This window comes from Phascolarctos cinereus, unplaced genomic scaffold (assembly GCF_003287225.1).
Source record: "Phascolarctos cinereus isolate Bilbo 61053 unplaced genomic scaffold, phaCin_HiC Scaffold_5;HRSCAF=322, whole genome shotgun sequence".
NCBI lineage: Eukaryota > Metazoa > Chordata > Mammalia > Diprotodontia > Phascolarctidae > Phascolarctos > Phascolarctos cinereus.
The window spans coordinates 264,971,398-264,988,303 of NW_027555958.1; the positions used below are offsets into that span (position 1 = coordinate 264,971,398).

Genomic DNA, 16,906 nt, shown 5'->3' on the forward strand with positions numbered 1-16,906 from the left:
TTGTCCCTGTCCCATTTCCTGGATGAAGAGGTATATAACCTGGGAAATCAGTCACAATGATCTTTAGCACCTTTTCTGTTCTTAAGACTGATTTTAGGTGTGTTAAGTTTAATTGCCTTTTAGCAGGATGGCAGTTTGTTGGCTGTGGGGCATAAAGATGCAGCAAGGTCCTTGAGAAAACTTGTGGAGAGGGGAGATATTGCAGCTGCCTGGAAGGAGAATGCAAGTTAAACATTTTGGAACTTTAAGGGGAAGTTCGGTTTCCCCTTTTTTCCTCCACCCCAATCCCACCTATCATTTCTCCCTCAGAGAAAAGTACAAGTCAAAACCATAGGGTATTACCTAGTATGGCCATGGGGTGGTAGTAGACAACTAAAAGCTCTGGATATATTAAAGATGGCACAATAGTCAAATATATAGATTTACTCCAAGAATCTCCATATCCAGCCACCTAAAAGATGGTCAAGTGAGAGCTGGGAGGTTCCCCATTTTAATTTACTAGACCAGTCCATTCAACTGAGAGTATATGTCATGGTTCTTACAGGTTGGGCAGGCTCCTATTGAGCATAATCTTTTGAGGATTTATCAGCTGGGTTGGGAACATGCTGATAAAAAAGTTAATTTCTATTTGCTGTTGCTCTGTAATTGGATGAACATGAAAGCAATTAAATATTAAAACATACAAACAAATAACTAAGTCACCATAATTAGCCAAAGTTTGATCACTGTCATATTTATTTAGGAGGAGATGATATGTCTCAGCAGGTGACATTTTAAATACCCTTGGCCTCTTTGGTGTTGTCTTCGGAGAATGCTGAATAATGTACAGAGAATTTAATTAAACCCTGTTGTAAATCAGCTATGATGACAGGGAAATGACAGCCACATGTTGAAAAGAGAATTAGTCTACAGCAAGAGATATTAATTAATTCTTTTATGAAGGGCCTCTGGCATGGAGTATTATTTTAAAAAGAGAAACCAGTTTTTGACAGGGGGAGGGGACTCTGTCTATTATTATTATTTTTATCTTCATTATTATTATTTATGACTTTCATGGCTTCAGTGGCTAAAGTACAGCTAATAATGATGATTTGTACATTGAGAAAAGCGTTTCCTTCCTGGGAGCTTTGAGCAAATGAAGATAACAAGAAAAGGGAGCAACATAAGATGTTAGAGTATTTACAGAGTCCTTTTTTAAAGTTTGAGCATTTTTATAAACAAGATACATGAATCTTTTCCCTCTCCTTGCCCCTTCATTCCACACCATTTTGGGCTAAGAGAAAAGACAAGGTTAGGGATAAGGTCTTGACTGAGCTTTCTTTAACACAAAAAACATCCAGGAGAGAAAATTTCTTGTGATGCGAGTCAGCAGCTTACCTGAAATTTGTAGTCTCAGATAGTTGCTTAGGGCCCTCAAAAGGTGATGCTCTCAGGGTCATGTAGTGTCAAAGGAGGGATTCGAACCTAGGTAATCTTGATTCAAAGGTAATCACTATGCCAAACTGCTCCACAAGGGAGAAGATGTAAGACTACATTAGAAACAAAATCCTAGATCTTGAAAACTGAGAGGAACTTTACCTATTACCTAGTCTCATGCCTTGATTTTACAGATAAGAACTGAAGACCAGAGAGGGGCAATGACTTCCCAAAAACACATAGGGAGTTAATGTCAGAGCCAGTATAAAGAACTCAAATACCTTGGTTCCCAGAGAGTATTATATTGTCTTTCTCACACTGAATTGCATTTCATAAGAGTTAAAAGTGTGGATTTGCTACAGATGATTGATAAAGATGATGCTAACACTAGGCTAATGAAAATGCCCATCAATGTCTAGTACTGGAGGGGTCATAGAAAGGTAGAGCTATGAATTTGTCAAATCATTCTTGAAAGAAATTTGGATTTATGATAAAAATGATTAAAATTTTCATGCCCTTTGACCTGGAAATCTTACTGCTTAGACATATGCCCCAAGGAGATCAACGGTTAAATGAAAGGTACTATATACACAAAAATATTTACAGAATTGATTTTTGCAGAAGCAAGTAACTGGAAACAAAGTAGAGATACATCATGGGGGAATCAAGTTGTGGTACAGGAATGTAATGGAGTATTATTACACTGTGAGAAATAATTCATATGATGACTGCAGAGAAGCATAGGAAGATTTTTGTGAATTGATGTAAAGGGAAATAGGCAGACCAAGAAAACAATACACAGAATGACTATAACAATGTAATTCAGAAGAGCAACAACAAAACTGTCAACATTGAATGCTATAAAATTATAATGACCGAGACTGGTCCTAGAGAAGAGACCATGAGAATAAATATCTTTCCCCTTTGGTAAGGAGAGAAGAGAAAGATATATTGGGAAATGTAGATGATTTAAAAATAAAATATATAAATAGAAAATTTTTTTAAAGAGATAACATTTAATTGTGATAAAAATTTACTCAAAATTGAGAGTGGTTCTCCACATTCCCTGAATATGGTAGTCTCTGTGGTTTTGTCCACATAATTTTGGTTATCCTTCCCCCCCAAAAAAAAGGGGGAGGCTGTGAGTATCATTGGTATTTCTTTCTCCACATCAGTACAGACATTTTCAGTATACTTTACCAGTAGAAAGTTTTTTTGTATCCTCTCTGTGAAAGGAAGACATGGTTGAAGCAACTAGCAGCCTACCAAATTCATCTAGATCAGAGGTTCTTAACCTGTAGTCCATAAATTTGTCTTTTAAAAAAATCTTTAGATTACTGTGTTTCAATATAATTCATTCCCTTCCAGAATATTCCAATCATTCCATTCGGAATCTTAGGTATTTTATCTTATGTTTTTAACATTATTCTAAGAAGGTCCCACAGACTTCATTGAACTTCCAAAGTGGTCCATCACACACAAATAGGTCAAGAATCTCTGATCTAAATCATCCCTGTGCATACAATGAGGATTGTTTGGACTCATCATGCAATAAGATTTATAATGCTTATTAAGTAAGTAGTGATAGGCTTACCCTATTAACTGTAAATGAAAGGCATTTTAACAGAGTAGATGACATAGGATGATAGTAACATAGCCATAGACCTGGAAGGGATGTTGGAGGCCATCTCAGTGCAACTCCCTTAATTTTCAGATGAGGAAATTGAGGCCTAGAGAGGTTGTTTGATTTGCCTAAGGTCACACAGGTAATGTGTCCATTGGAGAGTTAGGGGTTCAAACCCAGTTCCTCTGACTCCAGAGTTAGTACTCCTGGCATCAGGAAGATCTGAATTAAAATGTCACCTATGACATTTACTAGCTGTTTGACATGGATAAGTCACTTGAACTCTCTGAGTCTCAGTTTCTTCATCTGCAAAATGGGCATAATACTTTCTATAATACTTAACTTATAGCATTGTTGTGGGGGCTCAGAGGAGATGCATATGATAAAATATAGTGTACTAATCTTGTGAAAAAAGATGGAGAGATTTGGACTAGATAATAATACAATTAGATGGATTCAGAATTGGCTGAATGGTCAGACTCAAAGAATAGTCTATTAATGGTGTAAGGTCATTTTGGTAGGAGATCTCTAGTGGAATGTCCTAAGGATTTGCACTTAGTGCTTGACTGTGTAAGATTAACAAGGATTCAGCTACAAACATTGCATTCTCATCAAAACTGTGGATGACCCACTAGTGATAATTGTGTCTTTCAACTGGGTTCAAGAATAAATTTTACAAATACAAGATAAGGGAGGCATAACTGCCCAGCAATTTACCTGATAAAGGTCTGGGAATTTTTAGTGGATTCTAAGCTCAATATGAGTCAACAATACAAAAAAATCTAAAACAAAAAGCTAACAGTTACAAAATGGAATTTGATCATGAGGTGCATTAAGAGAGGTATAACTTCTAGAAATCAGAAGGTCTTTCTATACTCTGACCTGGTTAGATCACATTAAGAGCATTGTGTTCAGTTCTGGGGGTCACTGATAGGCTGAGAGCATGCAGGGAACACAACTCACCAGAATAGTGAAGAGCCTTGAGTCTATGTCATATGAGGGCTGGTTGAAAAAAAATAAGGATTTAGCCCTAAGAAAAGAAGACTCAGAAGAGATGTGATAGCCGTAGTGAAAAAAACATCAGACTTATTCCCTCGGGCCCCATAAGGCAGAACCAGGTACAAGTTAAAACACAAAAGGCAAATCTGGGTTGATACCAGAAAAAAAATATCTTTAAGAATTAGGGCTGTCTGAAAGTAGAATAAGTTACCTAAGAATGTAGTGGTTTTCCCCTCACTGATGAGGTCAATGACCACTTGTCAGATGTGTTATAACAAACATCCCCACATCCTGTTGATTAGGAGTTACACTAGAAGGCTGCTGAAGTTCTGTAGAGCTGGAGTTCTACAATGTATAATTCTATGAGTCTACATGCCTAGCAGTGGTTGGGGGTAGAAGGTGTTTGGCTAAGCTGGTTATTTCCTCTCAGCTGGTGTGGCACCACTGCTATCACTGCTACAGTGCCCTAGGTCAAACCCTTCTGGGAGATGGATTTCCTTTCAAACTCGGGGGTAGGGAGGAGGGAACAATGAGAATATAAATAGCTAAAACCAGGTTGTTTGTGACCCTTCCTCTAACCAGGATAGCCTTAGCTCATAGGACCTAGGTTTTGCTCTGGATTCTTGTGTTCTCTCTGCTTTGGGGAAACTATAAAGAAATGAATAATAAAATCCCTTTTCAGTCTAGCTCTGAGCTTTTATGCTTAGGAATGTTTCCAAAAGTTTGAAAAATCTCTCTCTCTCTCTCTCCTCTCAATCTCTGTCTCCACATACATGCACACATACATACATACACACACATACATAATCTAAAGAGAATAAATGCCAGGCAGCTAACTAAAAGACAGGGAGTGAGGTCACTTGCTGCTGGGGGTGGGGATAAGAAAAGGCTATATATAGAAGGTGGTGCTTGAGATTTACTCTGAAGAAAGTGAGGGATTCTATGATGTGAAAATGAGGAGGAGGCTCATTCCAGGCATGAGGAACAGTCAGTGCAAAGACACAGAAATTGAAGACAGAGTGAGCAATGGGGAGAAGCGCATTTTGGCTCACTGCACACTGTGGGAAGAAGAACAATGTATAATGGGAATCGAAAGGTAGGTTTGGGCCAAGTTGTGAAGGAGTGAAAAAGCTAAACAGAAGAATTTCTATTTTGTCATAAAGGCAATGTTTTTGTTGTTGTTCAGTCATGTCTGACTCTTTATGACCACATTTGCGGTTTTCTTGGCAAAGATATTGGAGTGGTTTACTATTTCCTTCTCCAGCTCATTTTCCAGTTGAGGAAACTGAAGCAAACAGGGTTAAGTGACTTGCCCAGGATCACACAGCTAGTAAGTGTCTGAGGCAGGAGTTGAGTTCATATCTTCATGACTCTTAAGTCCAGTGCCCTATCTAGTATGCCACCTACCTGCCTCATAATTTTGGGAAAATCATTTGACCTCTTGGACCTAAAATTACCCCATCTCTGGAATGGGAATAATAATAGCACTCACCTCAAAGGCTTCTTGTGAAGGTTTAGTGACAAAATGTATCTGAAGTATTTATCAGAACTTAAGGGACCCTATAAATGTTTATTATAATCTTATTTTTCTCTCTCATCTTGTTTGATGGAGGTGAGATAGAAATGGTCCAGGGACAAGTTACTATCCTATCATTTCTTTATGCTTTTGTGGATTATTATAAGTGGACAAAATGCTTTTTGTATCTGAGTAAAAGTATTAATATTCAAACATGTCTTCAGTAGGTTTGTTGAAAGTACCTTCAGGACAACTCTGGAAGCAGACAAGATTACAGGGATAATACATAACTCATTCTATTCCCATATGGCTTTGATGTCTGTTGCTAGTTTGTTCCTATGAATATTAGATTATGAATATCATGAATGGAAAATATGAATATTAGTAGATGACAGTTACTAAATATATTAAATTGTTCTTAAATTTCCATGGATCAATGTTGCATCTGGATGATTTTAGCAACATCTTTGAATATGACAATGATACTGGGTTCTAATAGAGTTTATTGAATTCTCAATGACGTTTTGTGGATTGTACTGGCAATTTGGGAACTTGCAATCTGTTAATTTATGAAGGTTCATGAGATTATTGCTGTTGTTAATTTTGTTATCTTCCTCATCTTAGGTCGGTAGAGTACATGTGAAATGGTGTTGGGATAGGTCACTCTCCTACCATTATTCTTTTGTCCTTAATACTTTTTACACTCTTTCACAGCTGGATAAAATGATTACTTTTATAATTGAGTAAAGAATCGGAATGTAAGCTTATCTTCTGTAGTCACTGAAATTATCTCTGGTAAAATAGTAGCAGAAAGGATGCACTTCATTCTTTCCCCATATGGTTTTGCTTTCTTCTAATAGAAGTCTATATATTTTGAAAGATGATGATGATAATTCATCTCATCCTTGTCACTTTTTCCTATGGAATTCAATCCTAAGACAAGTCACTATCTTGCTATTATTCTTTTATTTTTGATGTTCTATAAGCTATTGCATAGGTGGATAAAATAACTGTTATTACTATTATTATTTTTCTTTATAAAGGTTAGCAAGCTTCTGGTGTATAATTCTAGATACCAGAATGTTGTTCATCTTATTTTCATGTTTTTGTTTTTTGATAGAATGATCCTGGGGAATGACTTATTAGTCACTACCCTGCTATTATCCCTTTATATTTAATATTCAGCAAACAATTGCCCCACTGGTTAAAATGACTGCCTTTTGTAATTAAATAAAACCATTGTGATATAAGCTTATCTTCTGTAGGCTCATTAAAAGTATCTGTGGGACAACTTGAGTAGTAGATAGGACCATGGGGTTGGTCTTTATCCTATTCCTACATGATTTTAATGTTTTCTTCTAGATCTCTTTATTTTAAAATCTTTTTTGTTTCATGTAGTTTGGACATTATGAATATTTAGTATAGTGACACTTTTGAAAAAATGTTCTTTAATTTTTACAGATCAATGTTATATCTGGGTACATGTGAGCAACACCTTTGCTTTGTGATGTTCCTGTTCCAATTTTAGTTCTTGAATTTTCAAGGATGATTTGAGGTCTGTATTCATAGTATGGGGATTTGTTGTCTGTTAGTTTATGAAAGATAGCAAACTTCCAATGTATAATTCTAGCTAGTAGGTCATATCTTTCCAGGTATTCAGTAGGTGTTAAATTTAACAGTTTACAGTGGTGAGCTGCGCAGTTTCTACCATTTTCTTGCATAATCTGAGTTGATTAGTAAGACTGTGATCCTTAATGACAACCTTTCTATAATTTCTGGTGATGATGATTTGATCCTGAATTCCTATCATAAATCATCCATTTCTATAAACAAATCTGATGACATTTATTAGATGCATGTTTGTTGAGATACTGTTGATTAAATTCATTTGGATATCACCCATAGAGGGTCATTTCAGTCCATTCTTGGATTTTAGCTATATACAGTCCAGACCTTAAGTTAAGCTACTTAGAGTTATATTCAACCGAAACAAATACTAACCTGTTGTTAGCCTCTACTATTTGTCAGCGAAGTGATGTCTGCTTGTTTTAAACGTATCTCTGCAAGTTTTAAACTTATTTATCATGTGCTCTGAGGATATCTATTATTCATCCTCCTCCTTTTTGAAGTAGACATGTTAATCCATAGAGTTATTGGCCTACATTTTGTTAAAATTGTACCAGTTTCTGTCAGGATACTTTCCAAACCTGTAACGGTTCATTTTACAGTTCTGAAAAACGAATATTAAAACTGTTGTCATGCAGATGTTACTTATTCAAATATATGCTTCCCATTGAACTTGGATTTCAGAATGCCAGTAAGGCTTTAGGTAAACAACTATGTATTTTTCCTGCTCAATGCTTTTCTTGACTGGAGGAGGGACCAATTATTTTATTTTCAAAGAGAGATAGTCTATTCTCTCTCCCAATTCCCTCAATCCCCATGTTGAGAAAAAAGAAAAACAAAACCACTGTTACAAGCATGAAAAATCAAACAAAATAAAATTTCTTATTGATGATGTCTAAACATAAAATCTCAATTTGTGCTCTGAGTTGATGACCTTTGTCAGGAAGTGGGCAACATGTAAGTCCTCAGGAACTGTATGTGGTTATTTTACTGATCAAAGTTCCCAAGTTTGTATCTATGTCTATATCTAGGCATACACACACACACACACAGATACACATATGTATATATTTGTACATTTCTTTATATAAATGTATATATAGAAGCATATACATATATAGATACATATCTACAAGTATGTATGTATGTATGTATGTATGTATGTATGTATGTACATATATTAGCCTAGAGTTGCCTTCTCACTCTCCCACCCCAACTCCTCCCCCTTGAGAACACAAACAAAACAAAACTCATTGCCATGTATCAAAATAAATTTCCACATTGGCCATATCTTAAAAAAAAATTTTGTCTCATTCTGCATTCTGAGTACTTTGCCTCTGTATTAGGAGGTGGATAACATGCTTCGTTATTAGTCCTCTGGAATGCTGATTGGTCATTTGCTGATAAGAGTTTAGCACAATAGTATTCCATCACATTTATATGCTGTAATTATTCATCCATCCCCCAATTTATTGGTATATTCTCAGATTCCCTTTATTTGTCATCTTCAAAAGAGATATAGTAAATATTTTGGTGCATCCTTAGAATTTGTTTTACTTAGGACTGGTCTCACCCTTAAACTACCTTCCTTCCAACTCTCCCTTCCCCCCTTTTCCCCTTTCTTTCCTATTTGACCACTGAGTAAAATATATTTATATACCCAACTTTCTCTGTGTGTATATTTCCTTCTTTGGACCAATTCAGAAAAGAATCAGGTTCAAGTGTTAGCTACTTCCCACTTCCTCTTTGTATAGATGTCTACTTGTATACCATAATTATGTGAGAAGAGAGAGTATGTCTATATCATTCCTCATATTTAAATGTAAGCAGTTTACTCTTGTTTAGTCTTTTGTCATTGTTCATTCATGTTTATCTTTTTATATTTTACTTCACACCTGTGTTTATACTTCAAGTTTTCTATGCAGCATTGGTCTTTTCATAAGGAATGCTTGAAAGTCCTCTGTTTCACTAAAGATCCATTTCCTCCTGTAGCAGTTGTGCTGTAAACCCATACCCATTGCCTTCAGGAATACAGTATTCCAAGTTCTCTGCTCCTTTTTAGTAGTGGCTGTTAAATCCTGTATGATCATTAATGTGACTTCTTTCCTTCTACATGCCTGCAGGAATTTTTGTTTGTCTTGGAAACTCTGAATTTTGGCTCTGATGTTCATGGGAGTTTTCATTTTGAGGTTTCTTTCAGGACCTAATTCTGATTCTTACTATTTTCTACTTTGCCCTCTAGTTCTAATAGATCTGGATAATTCTTTTAAGATTTCTTGAAATATGATGCTGAGGCTCTTTTTTTGATCATGGCATTCAGAGAGTTCAATGATTCTTGAATTTTTACTCCTGAATCAGTTTTTCCAGTTCAGTTGTTTTTGCTATAAGATACCTTACATTTTCTTCAATTTTTTTCTTAGCCTTTTTACTTGGTTTTAATATTTCTCATTATCTCATGGAGTTATTGGATTTATTTGGTCCATTCTAATTTTCAGATAGTTTAGTGCTTGGACAATGTTTTGTACCTCTTGTGCCAAGTTGTTAATTTCCTTTCCAATTCTTTCTTCCACAGCTTTCATTTCTTTTCTAACTTTTCCCCTCAGGTGCTCCCTTTTCACTTATAAAAATATAATTTAACTCTTTTTAAAAATTCTTGCTTCATGTTTTCCAGGAATTTCAGTTGAGTTTGTGCCAAGCTGTGTTTTTTCTCTAAGGCAATGTTTGTATATATTTTGGAGTCATTCTTTTCTGTGTTTGCATTTTGAGTTTCCTTGCCACCATAATAGCTTATTATGATGGGGTTCTTTTTTTGTTTGCCCATTCTTCCAGTCTACTTCCTGACTTCAGACTTCATGCTGTGGATGGGCTCTGTGGCACTTCTGGAGGGAAGGTCTGGGCTGGTCCTGTTGCTGCTTTCTTGAGGGTATTGAGTGATGTGTTATTCTAGCATCTAAGATATAGGCTAGGGACCTGCAAGCTTTCAGTGCTCCCAAAGAGGTCTGATCCAGGGCAAAGTCTGATTGCAGCCCCTCTAGCCTGAGCTCTGCGTGTTCCTGACCTGAGTTTGGGTCTGAGCAAGAACAGGCTGCTGTTAAGCTTTGCCCCATTAGCCACTTGGAAAGCATTATTGGCCCAGGGGAGCAGAATTGTAAACTCTTTTTTGGTTATGTCCAGGACTCTGCAGACTGGGCTAGATATTGAAGGCGACACCCTACTTTGCATGTGAGGTCTGAGCCACACCACCACTGCTACTGGCTTCTGATCTTCCTCCTTTCTCCATATACCTCTCAGGGTCTCCCTACCTGGGAATGTCAGCGCTGTGTGCAGGTCCCTTTCTTCCTCCATTTTGGATCTGTGATCCAGGTGGTAGGTAGTATGGGGTAGTAGGCAACAAAGCTGCCAGTTGACATCTATCACTAGTGCCCCATTGTACAGGTTTGAGACCACTTTTTGCCTTGGTGCATAGCCTCTCCCTGGATTCTAGAATGTTCCCCTCTGTCCTCCCTTACTGGAGTGCTGCCTGTGAAGTGGGATTGTGACCCAACCCATTTCCAATGTCTGAAGACCTCTCTGTCTGCTTCTGTATGCCGAGCTAGGCTGGACAAAGGGCTCACTGTGACTTTTTCTTAATTTCCCCATCAGAATTTGATCTGGTGCATTTTCTAGACCTGTTAGAAAGACTTTGTGGATAAGAACTCACTGCATTGCTTCCTATCACTCAGCCATATTGGCTCCAACTCAAGACCAAGGTACTTATAAGTATTGTCTATGTCCGTTGGTTCAATTTGGGCTTTGGATTTAATCCCAAAGGTTTTGGCTTCTATCCTTGTTTTATATAAAGAATTTTATCCTTACTGAGTCTAAATGACATTTTAATACTACTGGGTAAGATTTCCACAAGATGAAGTAGCTATTTAATGATGCCATTCATGGATGTCAAGGGATTATTATGATTTTTTGGTAAAATTCCCTCTTTCACTTGAAAGCTATACTTAACCTATTCAGGAATGATGATAATGGATTTAAGGTTAGGCAAAACCACAGAAGTCTTAACTTATCTCCATGGAAAGAGCCATGTTTTCTATGAGTTGTTCTTGACATTATTGTGTGAAATGCATGTTATAAATACCCGTGTGAAATATTTATCCATATGGACATAAAATATTCTAGCATTTTGACTGTTCTTGGATCTGTTTTACATTTTTGCAAGACTAAGCCATAAGTGTGGAACTAAGCCAAAGGCTTTGTAATAACTAGTAAAGGAAATGTAAATGTTATGGCACTTTCAGGTGACTTATTGCTGAATTGATAATTAAGTGCTTTTTATATATCCCTGGGACTTTTTTTCCCTAGCACACCTCTTTTGTTCCTCTGCTTGTGTGTGTTATAATTGCTTATGGATTGTTTAAGTGAGACAATTTAAGAAGATTTTGTGAAAAATACATAAATATGTAATTGGCCTATTTTGGGAGGGGTCACTGGTGTTATCATCTTTTGATAATAAATATGTGATGCCGTGGCTAAGAAAGATGGGATCAGTCTTCCACTAGAGAGAAAACTGATAAAATGTCCTACTAGTAATTCATGCTCCCACTGTGAAGTGCTTGATTTAATAATTATGGGCTTAGCCTGACTCACTACTTTCCAGTTTGATAGAGAAGCTAGAGTTTTTCACCTTTCTTGACATGAATCTGTCAGTCATTTTATTAAAAATACATAAACTTTCTGTTTTTTTATTTGATTCGGTTTGTGTTTTTGTTGTGTTGAGCATCTTTCAACTCAGAAATGAACAGCAATTTTCCACATTCTCATTCAGGGACTTTCTTTCTCCTCTGATTTTTTTTTTTGCTTCTCAAGACTCTATAGCATAATTTTTGTTTAATGTTGAATTGTTTATTTTGTTCTTTGTGATGTTTTGACATCCTCTATCACCTTAACATTTTGGCGTTCACTTTCAATTATGCCATACCTCCTTCCTGTCACTGGAAGAGAAGAAACACCATTCCATCAAGCACCAGACTCCTCTCTTTCCATTCCATTAAGTCTCTAGTCTCTGAAATTCACTTATCCAATCACAATAGTTTATCATTCCCACCTCTTCTTTTGCCTTGCAAAATATATAGTTTTTTTTCTCCTTACCATGACCTTAACCCCTCCATTTTTCCCCCCAAGCCATCTCCACTATACTAGCTACACTCTCCTTTTCCTTCCCATCTTGACCTTTGCTGAACTTGTTCTACTCTATATTCTCCTATTCTCTTACCCCATTTTCCTATCACTGATCTTGTCCTGTCAAGCCTACTCACCCTTGGATTACCTCCAACATCCTATGTGTTTGCTCACGCACATGTGCTGCTGAACACAGCTGGAGAAAATCATGAAAGCATGATGGGACCACTACAAATTTGTATTACATCATCTTAACTGGGTCTTCACTTCTACAAAACAATCCTTTCATACTTCCCTGTGTCACTCATCACAGTGGCTCTTCCAAACCTTTCCATCCCTTCTCCACCATCCCATGGCTCCCTTTGCCTCCACTCTCTCAGCTGAGAACTTTGCTTGATATTTTACTGAAAAAAAACTGAGGCCACTCACTGAGAGATCCCTTTTTTCCTCTCCTCCTCATCTTACATATCTGAAACACTATCTCCCCCTATACCTCTGATGATGATGATGATAATGAGGTGGCCCTTCTTCTTGTCTAGGCAAACTTCCCTATATACACAACTGATCTCACTGCACCCTGTCTTCTCTAGCAGATTGCTCCTTATATCAGTTTCACTCTTCCACTTATCTTCAATCTTTGCTTGTCTACTGGCTGTTTCCCTACTGCTTACAAATATGCCCATGTCACCCCTCAAAAAACCCTCTCTTGATTCATCCATTCCTACTAGCTATTGTCCCATATCTCTCCTCCTTTTTGTGGCTAAACTCCTTGAGAAGACCATCTATAATAGGTGCCTCCACTGCCTTTTCCCTCACTCTCTTTTTAACTTTCTGCTGTTTTGTTTGCTACTTCATTATTCAACCCAAACTGCTCTCTCCAAAGTTACTTATGCTCTCTTAATTGTCAAACCTTTTTCAGTCCTCATCCTTCTTGACTTCTCTGCAGCCTTTGGCACTATTGATTACCCTCTGGTTCTTGATATTCTCTTCTTTCTAGGTTTCTGTGATACAACTGTCTCCTGGTTCTCCTCTTCCCTATTTGACTGCTACTTCTTGGTTTCCTTTGTAATCCAGATTACGTCTGATAATTGCGGTCATCCCATCAGGCTCTTTCTTAGGTCCTCTTCTTTTCTTTCCTCTATATTATTTCACTTAGTGATCTCATTAGGTCTTAGGAATTCAATGATCATCTCTATGTTGATAATTCTCAGATCTACTTATCCAGCCTTAACCTCTCTGCTAACTTCCAGTCTCACATCTACAAATATTGTTAAACATCATAAAGTAGTTGTCCACTAGACATCTTAAACTCAGCTGTCCAAAATGGAACTCTTTATCTTTCCTCCAAATGCTCCCCTCTTCCTAACTTTCCTATTAATATCATGGACATCTTTCTAATCACCCAGGTTTACAACCCAAGTGTCATCCCTGAGTCCTCATTCTCTCTCATCCCCATATCCAGTCTATTACCAACACTTGTTGGTTTTACCTTCATAACATCTCTAATATATATGTTTCCTTCTCTCCTCTGACTCTTCCTATCTCTCACACTATGACCATCCTGGTGTAGGTTCTTAATGGTTAATCTCCATGCCTCAAGTCTCTCCTCACTCCAGTTCATCTTCCTCTCCACTGTCAAAATTAATCTTCCCAAAGTGTAGATCTGACCATACCATTCTTCTATTCAACTAACTCCACTGATTCCCCATCAGTTCTAATATATAAAATCTTCTGGCATTCAAAGTTCTTTATCAGGAGGCCATCTTGTACTTTTTAAGTCTTTTTACAGCCTTACTTATCCCCAGATGAGCAGTGGACCTCCTGCCTTGTAAATCTCAGCTGGAACAGAATCAGCACAAGGTGCTTTGTCACACAAGAGGAATCTAATGGCATTCAAAACCTCTTCTTCAATTGGAAATTCCATTAGAGAGGGATTAACTTCTACTTAAGGTATACAGCCAATGGTTTCAGCATTGGTAGATAATGGTGTGTTGAGAACACTATGGAAGTGATTAGCATGTTTCTCCAGGATCTTGTCCTTATCTCTAATCAATGTGGCTCCATCAGAACGGAGTAACTGAGATGCACTGAGTCACGAATCTTTACTTTTGATGGAGTTAAATGCTGCCTGCTTATCCTGCTGGCAAACCTTTTGGAGTTCTTGTTTTTTCATTTGGCAGCTTCTGAATTTCTCCATCATTTTCATCAAACCATTCTTGATGTTTGCGAGTATTCTGGCCCAGCTGAGTAAATGCAGTGGCATACAATAAATCTCTGAAAGCTGCTCACTCTTTTTCTGCTTCATTTTTGCCAACCATGTGTTGGCCTAGCTTTTCCTCTAAGTTAGCAACTAACTGTTCAAGCTTGAAAAAGTGCTCTAATCTGTTGACATTGTCTTCAGGTAGTCCTCTTGCCTTGGGGCTTCCACTTTTGTTGAATGAGAATGTTTAGCTTGGAGAAGATAAATCTGTGATTGGTCCAGCCCTCTGTGCCACACATTGCCTTTGTTACTCTCACATCCCATCTTTCTCTCCTCCTTACAATGACATAATCTATTAAATAAAACTCAAAAAAAATACCCTCATAGCAGACATTGCATCTCCAGACTCTAGGCAGTTTCACTGGTTGTCCCCCATGCCTAGAATACTTTCCCTTTTCATCTCTACCTCCTGACTTCCCCAGCTTCTTTCAATCCAAGCTAAAATCCTTTCTTCTATAAGAATCCTTTCCCTTAATGCTTTCCTCTGTTGTTTATCTCTACTTTATCCTGTTTGTACATAGTTATTTTTATGTTGCTTCCCCCATTAGACTGTGACCTCTTTGAGAGCAGAGATTGTCTTTTTTCTTTCCTTGTATCACCAATGCTTAGCACAGTGCCTGGGACATAATAGGCATTTAATAAATGCTTATTGACTGACTGTCATTGTTTCTGACATGGATAATAAGATTGAGAGGGAATTATTGGCATTATTATTATCCTCACTGTTATCTCATTCTATTCTATTTTGATGGGGTTCAGATATAAAGAATTTGAGGATCAGGCAATATATGCTGTTGTTCTTGCATTTACTGTTATACAGATAATTGCATAAATGGATAAAATGATTGCTTTTTTTGTAATTGACTAAGAATATTAGGTTGTAAGTTCATCTTCTATAGATTCAATGAAAGCATTTTTGGAACAGCTACAGAAGCAGACAGGCAATGTGTGGCACAGAGGGCTCGACCAGTCAGATTTATCCTCTCCAAGATAAACATTCTCATTCAACAACAGCAGACAGATAGGGATAATGTGCATTTCACCCTCTTCCCAAATAGTTTTAATTTCTTCTGCCAGTTGTCCTTATTTTGAAAGTTTTTTGTCCTATGTAGTTTGGAGCTTGTTTGTTTTTATGGTAGAATCTGTTTAAAATATTGTGCTTAAAGTTTTATGAATCAGTGCTGTGTCTAGTTGGTTGTGAGGAAAATTGGTCTGTAATGTTGCTTCAGCTCCAATATAGTTTATATATTAAATCTTTAAGGATATTTTGAGATTTGTAATAATAATAATAAAAATTTTTATGATGTTTTAAGATTTGCAAGGTACATTACATATATTATTTCATTTGATCCCCCAACAGCCTTGTAAGGTGGTTTCTACTATTATTCCTGCTTTATAGATGAGGAAACTGGGGCTGAGGTAGGTTAAGTGGTTTGCTCCAGGTCATATAGCCAGTAAGTGTCTGAGTGCTATGATTTGAACCTGTGTCTTCTTGATTCAAAGTCCAGTGCTAATTGATTCCACTGTGTGCATTTGTTGTGTGTTAGTTTATAAAAGGTAATGAGCTCCTAATGTATAATTCTAGCCACCTTATTGTGTTTATTTCAGTAACTGGTAGATGCTAAATTTTTATAATTTGTAGTGATATGGTGCTTAGTTTCTACTAAGTTCAGTAAGTAAATTCAGACCCCTTAAAGATGATTTTGCTGTAATTTCTGGTGTCGATGACCTGATCCTGAATTAAACTTCTCTATTTCTATAAACAAATCTGCATGACTAAAGCCTTAATGCAGTGCCTATAGCATAGTAGGTGCTTAACGAAAGCTTACTAATAGACTGACTGAGCCATTTTTCCCATGAATATTTGTCAACATATTTTTGGTTGAGTTTCTGTAGATGTCCACAGAAGGCCTTTTTACTCCACCCTTGGATCTTAGCTATTTCATTAGCTTCTTCTAGAAATAAACCACTTTTGGCTACATTTCATTAATCTAGTAACATAATCTATTGTTAGTCTTTACTATTGTTTTGCGAAGTGAGATTTGTTTCAAGCTTATTTTCTGTATATATTTGTCTTTTATTGAATGCTCTGAGAACATCTATCAATCTTCTCCTTCCTTTTTTTTTTTAAACAAAGAATTCATCTTTCTCCAGCTTCTTTGGGTTGATGAGCCCTGTGTTTCACTAACATTGAATTTTTGTTTGGATATCTAGATCCAATATCAACCATTTTGCCATAACTCAGCATATATGTTAAGACTTTTGTCATACAAGTATTAAATTTTCCCTCTATTTT

The 16,906-nt window shown here is 36.9% G+C and overlaps 1 protein-coding gene across 4 annotated transcripts in view; it reads left to right on the forward strand.

Annotated features, from left to right (window-relative positions):
- LOC110193947 (uncharacterized) overlaps positions 1-16,906 on the forward strand; it is a 251,167-nt gene that overhangs the window by 17,035 nt on the left and 217,226 nt on the right. The window contains exon 1 of one of the 4 annotated variants that reach the window (XM_078155812.1): positions 4,980-5,135. The exons of the other annotated variants lie outside the window; for them this stretch is intronic. Coding sequence (XP_078011938.1) covers positions 5,115-5,135 — 21 coding nt within the window. The 5' untranslated portion in view covers positions 4,980-5,114. Of the gene's footprint in view, positions 1-4,979; positions 5,136-16,906 lie in introns of those variants that run through there. 4 annotated transcript variants of the gene reach the window in all.